Source organism: Microtus oregoni, unplaced genomic scaffold (assembly GCF_018167655.1).
Source record: "Microtus oregoni isolate MIOR12 unplaced genomic scaffold, Mior012 000011F_ref0000422, whole genome shotgun sequence".
NCBI lineage: Eukaryota > Metazoa > Chordata > Mammalia > Rodentia > Cricetidae > Microtus > Microtus oregoni.
The window spans coordinates 19,887,716-19,895,546 of record NW_024543070.1 but is presented as its reverse complement, the minus strand read 5'-3'; the positions used below and the strand labels follow the sequence as shown (position 1 = coordinate 19,895,546).

Here is a 7,831-nt window from a genome sequence, read left to right as displayed (position 1 = left end):
CTACAGAAGAAAAACTGGTTTTGTCTTCTCCATTGGGAAAGGGATTGACTCCCTTAGCGCTAGAATTCATTTTCAAATTTTCTATCATCAGTATCTAGCCCAGGACCTGGCATTTGGTGAATGCTTGATAGGAACAGATGCTCACAGATAACCGTAGCGTGCGCACAAAAAGTCTACTAATTCGTGGTTTCAGCTTAGCTGGAAAAGGTGAAAGCCGGGCGGTGGTGGCGCACGCCTTTAATCCCAGCACTCGGGAGGCAGAGGCAGGCGGATTTCTGTGAGTTCGAGGCCAGCCTGGTCTACAAGAGCTAGTTCCAGGACAGGCTCCAAAACCACAGAGAAACCCTGTCTCGAAAAACCAAAAAAAAAAAAAAAAAAAAAAAGGAAAGGTGAGCAGGTTGGAGACTCAGGATTCCCGGTGCAGAGAACAGAAGAGACTAACCAAACCGCAGAGACAGGGCACCGGCTGCTGCGGCTGCGCAGTCCAGTCCCTCGGCCCCGAACAGCGGGACGCCCGCCCGCCGCGCCCACCGCGCGTGCGCACTGCATGCTTCCCGCCTCCAGCAAGATGGCGAAGGCCCTGTCCTGAGTGGGCGGAGTGTGGCTGCCGGAAACCCGGCTGCCGTCTTGGGGGAGCTTCGGGCTAAGGCCCGGGAGCAGCGGACGGAGGCTGGCGCGATGCTGTTCCCGGGAAGCGCGGTCGGCTGCCGCTGAGGAAGCTGGAGCTAGGAGTTGCCTTCCCAGCGCCCCCTATGTACGCCTCCTCGCGCTCGGGGCCGGTCGCCGCTTTGCCCGCCTCGGTACCGCCCGTGACTCTCGGGGCCCGGAGCTCCGGCGGCGGCCGGGACCGAGTCCCGCGGGAGGGGAGGCGCCCGGGCGGCGCCCGTGCTTGCGGCCGCGGAACGAGCGTCTGGCAGGTGAGTACGGCTGCGCACGCCGGCGACTCCCACCCCGGCGACGGCGCCGGAGCCCGGCGGCCCGGGGCCACCGCTCTCCTCCGGACTGCACGTTCCTGGCCTGCCCGTCTCCGGCCTTCTGCTGGCCGCGGGCTCGCAAGCTCCCCGGCTCGCCTTCCCACACCGTGGGCGGGGGTCACCGTGGGTGGGAGGGTGACTCCTGCCGCCCTCGCACCTTTTCCTGGCTTTGCAGGCAGCCTCGCCCCTGCTTAGCAGTTCTCCTTTCGCTCTAGGTGCGTGGGTCGTCCTGCCCCTTTCATTTGAGCCCAGCCAGCTTTCTTCCCTTGAAAACTTTTGAGCTCCGGGAAGATTATCTGAGCCTAGTTTGTGGAGTTACCGAGGAAAGCGTTGCTTCTGCAGAGGCCGGTGGGATCCGTCCCCCTTGAGAAGGGAACGAGTCCCGGTAGACTGGGATGGTTTAGGCGTCTGACTCCTGCCTAGTGGAGCCTGCGATGGCAAAATGATTGTTCGCTTCTAAATCATCAATCTCTTTCGGCATAGTCAGTCTTTGGTCTCCAGATGGAGGCGAGTTTTGTGAAGCGTTCGGTTTTGTAGATCCATTGAAAGAATTGGGGAGTGTTCCGTTCCTTTAAAAAAAAAAGACCTTAGACATGTAAGATAACACATAATGGCACAAGAAAGGAGAAGTGGTTTATACTTTCTTTTACACTTTCTTTAGTTATTAGCCCACAGTGCGCATTGAAGCTTTGGAATCCCCAGTGTGCAAACCCTTTGTTTTTGTTTTTTTTAGAAAGGGCTGCTCACATTTCTTGTATTCCCAGTTGTGACTAATGTTTTACAATACATATAGCACCTGATAGTAGCTGTAACCGGGGTTTGTGCCAATCTCGGCTACCCCTCAAGGGTAATCGCGATTACTGTACGCAAAATTGTCCCGATTAATTTAGGGACCTTGCCAAAGCTTGCAAGTGCAAACTACCCCATCACAGTGGCGGTGGAGGAAGTTGTCGGGGTTTTTTTGTCTCCTCTGTCCCATTCCTTGGATATGTCAAGAGCCCCAAAGTGGGATTAAAAATACTTAGACTTTGCCCTTCGAGGCTGCCATACAGCGGGGCTTTGAATGCTAGTTCAGAAAACTGAGGCGTTAGCTCAGTGCTAGAATGCTTGACTCCGCGTTCATTCTCCAGGACTGTAAAAAAAAAAAAAATGTAAAATTTCACTATAGGATTGTCGACTTTAAAAGAAGAAATCTTTTTGAGTCTTCCCTCGTTTGTGAGTGGTAGCCCTCACTCGTCCCCGCTAAAGACTGCGTGTTCTTAGGTCTTGGCTGTCACTCCTACGCTTTCATTTCCATTTGAAGGAATAAGAAGGAAGCTGGGGCTTCTAAACTCCAGTGGCTGAGAAAAATCTCAGCTGTCTGAGGCATACTTCCTCGATTTCCCAGGTCCCCCCCCCCCCATATTATCTCCCTATTTAATGTTAAATGTCCATCTGAGTGTTTGGCACATCCTCATCTTTCATTTCACTATGAAGTTACCATGAAAGTCACAGTGCTGTAAGGCCATCAAGATGGGTCGGCAGGTAAAGGCGCTTGCTGTGGAACCTAACAACTGGGTTAGACCCCCAGGACCCACATGGTTGAAGAAAATAACCAACTCTTGCACGTTGTCTTCTGACCTACATCACACATAGACACACAATAAATAAATGTAGTTTTTAAAAATCCTTTTTTAAAAAAATCAGGTAATACTAAGCACAAAATCTATTCTGTTTCATCTTCAGTTTGCGTAGGCAATTTGTAAATTATATAGTGCTCTGTAGTAATGAACGACCTGTTCTTGGCATTCTGTACTGTCCTTCCTGGTTTCTTTGAATGTCCTGCCCTCGCTTGGCTTCATTTTTCTCTTACTCCTGCTATCAGCTAGGCTGCAAATAGAATTCTCAGAGGTAATGCATTTGCCTCTTGTAATTGGCAGATACGTCCTTAGAAATGGCATGAAGTGTGGTTTGTTTAGCGATCATATAGTCAGTGCTGAAACTCCATCTTTCCTCTCTTTTCTCAACATTGTCCTCCTGTTTGAGTTCTTTGCACAGACTTGCTTCTCGCCTAATAAGAAGATGACTAGATACAATGTTCGTGTATGATCTTCATTTACTATCAGAGGAAGGTAGAAGTCTTCTCTTCTAGCCTTTCCCCAGAGTTCTCAGCTCTCCTGTGGTTGAACAAAACAGAAGGTCATGCTGCTAGGTCTGGAGCAGTATCTTTTTCTCTGGGGGTGGTAGTTAGGTAGGAGTGAATCCTGTATAAAAATAAGGACTGGAGCTCAACATGAGTGGGGTGTGTGAAATGGGTCCTAAAAGGGTTGCTAATATCCTCAAGGCTTTGTATGTTCTTTGGTGTGTTTTCTTGGTGGTCATGTACATTTTTCTTTTGATATAAACGATTTTGTCTGGCTATTTCTAATTTCTGGAGCTCCCCTTCCCGCTTCCACTGTTCGCTGTGAATCCATCCCTAACTCAGATGTGCTGCCACAATCCACATGACAACAGACCAAATCAGTTTAGTCTGCATCCACCTACACCTTGTGCTGTGCTCCAGTGTGCTTGCATGTTTGTATTTTCTTCCTTCTAGTTTCTCCCTGTAGCACACTTCTCTCAGTCACCCAGTATTGAGCCTTACAGTCATGTTGGTTCTTTCTCCACTGCCCATGAGTTGTCAGATCTTAAACACATGTTAGTTAGGCTCCAAATTACAGAATACTTACTTGGTGTCTCACATAAAACAGATGATCAGAATTAGAGGATTTCATGGCTAGTCAGTTGTGCTGCACAGTGAGGTTTCGGGGATCATCTCTATAATTGACAAGTCCTAGTGTGCTGCCTCAGTTGGGTTTTCTGTTGCTGTGAAGAGACACCACGACAACAGCAGCTCTTATAAAGGAAACATTTATAAGGGTGGCTTGCTTACAGTTCAGAGGTCCTGTCTGTGGTGGGGAGCATGGCCATGTGCAAACTTTGTGCTGGAGGAGTAGCTGAGAGTCTTACATGTTGCAGGCAACAGGGAATGGTCTGAGTATCCCACTGAACAAAGCTTGAACAAAAGAGATGTCAAAGCCCACCCCACAGTGACAATCTTTTCCAGCAAGGCCACGCCTCCTAATAGCGCCATTCCCTTTGGGGGCCATTTTCTTCCAAACCACTACATGTACTAACTTTTGAACATACGCATATCGCTTCATAATTGTTCATGACTCTTTTTTTCTCAAGTACCATACCCACCAAAGATAAGTATGCCCTCTTATCTCTTAATTAGGCAAGTAACCTTCCACAAGAGGTCTGTATCAATCGGGTGTCTACCTGAATTGTAATACTACTTGGAAAACCCAGTTATGGCATTTAAGTATAAGAAGAGGCTTAAGAGAAAGTGGCATTTGGTGTCAGTGACATATTTCTGCAGTGTTCTATGGAGAAGTAAGCTTTACAAAGAGAATTGCAAACTAACAGTAGGTAGCGTAAAGCGCTGTTTGCCAATGCACTGTCATAAACCATACATGGCTTTTTGCCAAACATTTTGATAACCATAAGTAACTATCTAAAGTGGTTTCTTACATAAAATTTGTAAGATTTGAGTGGTAGATTAGAATATTGGATTCTTTTAAAGTTGGTATGATATTAAATGCATTTAAACATACCTGGTGGAGCCTCTGTCTGAACCAGATATAAGCAATTTTGAAACAGTTTTGTGGTTCCTTTTCAGGGAAAGCATTTGGAAATTCAGGGAACATTTTTGGTTGTCACAGTAACTGTCAAGTCTCACTAGCAATTAGAGAGTAGAGGTCAGATACACTAAGTAGTCTGTGATGTTTGAAATGACCAGTCTCACAAAACAGTCATACCTTAAAGTGCCACTATATACACACTGAGATTAGCAAGTGTTTTGCCTTTTAGAAGAATTCACAATGATCTACTTATAGTCTTATATTGTAAATGACAGGACAACAAATTCAAACTGATTTTCAAAAAGCAATGATTAGATCTTGTGTTAAATGTTAGCTCAGGCATCAGTCAGTGGCTCCCATGAAAGGAAGGACTTGGCTCCATTGTTCTGATTTGCTCTGCTGTCTCGTTTCCCTTAATTCTGGTTTCATTCTTAGGCCTGCCTCAGGGTAGCAAATTACTGTAGCACTTTCAGACTTAATGTCCACATTTCACATACAAAATAAGATGAATCACTTTTTTAAAAAAAATTATTTCTTTATTTATTTGTTATGTATACAATAGTCTATCTGTATGCCTGCAGGCCAGAAGAGGGCACCAGACCTTATTACAAATGGTTGTGAGCCACCATGTGGTTGCTGGGAATTGAACTCAGGACTTTGGCAGAGCAGGCAATGCTCTTAACCACTGAGCCATCTCTCCAGCCCCATGAATCACTTTTATATTCGATGTTGTATTTGTTTTGAGTATCACTGCTCCTGGCCTTCCCTAAGCACCTGTTCCCACAAAGTTTGTTAGTTTTTCTGTCTTGGTACAACTTTGCAGACTGTGTCTTCATTATGTATCATACTGTGTTTTTTCTCTCTCATGCTCTATTCTCCCTTAGTTATCTTTATGTTCTTAAATTCTGTCTAGATTATTTAATGGTTTAGTGGTTCGACCGTATATAGAATAATTTTATACTTAGCACAAAGATAGGTTGTGGGGAAAGCAGAGAAACGGAAGGTCCCGCCTCTGTATTCCCTCAACAGCTTTTTTGAGCCCTAAAGTATGTGCATTGTACATGCCACCAAGCACGTGTATGACGTTCTTGTAATTCATTCTTTGGCATCCAAGAAAGATTTGATTTTGGACCTTCCATGGATGACCGAGACTCTTAAATAAGTATGATAGTATTTGCATATAATCTGTACATCCTTCCAAATACTTTAAATCATCTTTAGATTGCTAATAATGCAAATTTAACATCCCTTGATACAAACAACTGAAATCTGAAAAGCTCTAAAATATTAATTTTTTTGAGCATCAACATGACAGGTAGAAAATTCCACTTACAACCTCATCTGACAAGTCACAGTCAAAATGTGGGCACATTAAAAATATATATACTATCTCAAGTTAAATGAATAAGGTGTCTGTATGCAACATAAATGAATTTTATGTTTAGACTTAACATTCCTAGGATAGCTCATGCATATGCAAATATCCAAAAATCTGAATATTTTTTAATCTAAAATATTTTCGATGAGAGACACTTATGTGTACCTAGTGAGTGTTAATGGTATTTAAATTGTGTTGTTTAGATAACACTGACAAGAAAGGCCATGTGTGCAGTACAAATAGAAGGTTTCTTTCCAGTTGTTTCTAATCTACTGTCAGTTAAATTCAAAGATGCAGAACTTGTAAAATGTACAGTTCACTGTTTTCTTAGTCAGCAAATCTAAACACAAATACCACTCATGTAATAAGCGTTTTAGGTAAAGTTCTTGTCTAGATGTGCAGGGCTCTGGGTTTGATTTCCAGCACCCCAGAAAACAAAGCAAACAAAACCCAACTATTTTTGAGGCCCTGCTGTGTAAGCGGGGTGGTAAGAACGGAGAATCAAATAGCCTGTGTTCTTTCTGAACTTACATTTTAGAAGAGAATATAGACAACAAAGAGTGTGCATCTGTGCGCAGGTCATGTTTAGGCTTTGAAGTAAATAAAATAATAAATAGGTAATAAAGCTCATTGCTCTAGATAGGTTGGGAAAGGACTTGAGTTAACGAAGTATTGGTAAAAGTCACGAAAGGATCTACTGAAGTGAGATGATCTGTGTTGTCCTTGTCAGGATTTCAAATCACTGTTACACTAACTTTGTAAAATAAATAGACCCTCATTTCTGCTCTGCACAGTTGGAATTATTTCTTCCTTGAATGTTTGTTTTAATCCAGCAGAGAAAGCATCAGGGCTGTGGGGGTGTTTTTCTTTGTGGAAAGGTTTTTACTAAAGGTGTTACTAACTAAATTTCTCTTTTCTCTTTCTCGTCCCCTCTTTCCTCTCCTTACTGGGGATCGAACCCAGTGCTTTATACAGACTAGGTAAGCTCTACCACTGAGCTGCACCCCTGTCCTTGGTTCCTCATCTGTGTGCACAGGTGAATGTGGAGGTCAGAAGTTGGCCTCTGGCATCTGTCTGGGGTCTTCTACCTTGGTTGAGACAGGATCTCACTGGGACCTGAGCTCCAGAGGGCTTCCTATTAGCCTAGGCTAGCACCCAGTGAGCCTCAGAGAACTCCATGACCATCGTCTTGCTGGACAAGTTCTTTACCAACTGAGCCATCTCAGTCACTGTTACTGTTTTCTTCCACCATCAGTATTGTTTAGCGTAACACATGTATTTACTGGTTTTAGGTTTCCTCTAAACGTCTGTTTAGGATCCTTTTTATTTATCTTAAAGAATCTGAAACACATCCTTTAGAATGTCCTCCTGTCCGCCTGAAAAGGTTTTACTTTTCCATTCTTGAAGGATGTTTTTGCTACAGAACGCTAGGTTAGCAGTTACTTGTTAAAATACGTTCTAGATTGATTGTTGCTTTATGTTGGCTCATTCTCTTTATTGCTATTATTATTTACATGTTTTCAAAGACAGGGTTTCTCTGTAGCTTTGGAGCCTGTCCTGGAACTCACTCTGTAGACCAGACTGACCTCAAACTCACAGAAATCTACCTGCCTCTGCCTCTGCCTCTGCCTTTGCCTTCCGAGTGCTCGAATTAAAGGTGTGTGCCACCACAGCTAGCTGACACCATGACTCTAAAATTTTAAAATCATTTTGTCATATTCCTTTGAAGGAAGGAAAACTTTTTAACATTGTCTCCTGCTCTATCATCAATGATTCGGCTTTGGATCCATTCTTATCAGTGCCACACATTTGTCAGC

The 7,831-nt window shown here is 44.1% G+C and overlaps 1 protein-coding gene across 7 annotated transcripts in view; it reads left to right on the top strand.

Moving 5' to 3' along the window:
- Positions 1-571: 571 nt before the first annotated feature.
- LOC121453526 (adenomatous polyposis coli protein) overlaps positions 572-7,831 on the top strand; it is a 92,634-nt gene continuing 85,374 nt past the window's right edge. For 4 of the 7 annotated variants that reach the window (XM_041660392.1, XM_041660391.1, XM_041660387.1 and 1 more), the window contains exon 1: positions 572-917. In XM_041660392.1, the coding sequence (XP_041516326.1) occupies positions 753-917 (165 nt within the window). In that variant the 5' untranslated portion in view covers positions 572-752. The remainder of the gene's footprint in view (positions 918-7,831) is intronic. The other 3 variants (XM_041660393.1, XM_041660389.1, XM_041660386.1) reach the window with 1 other exon arrangement.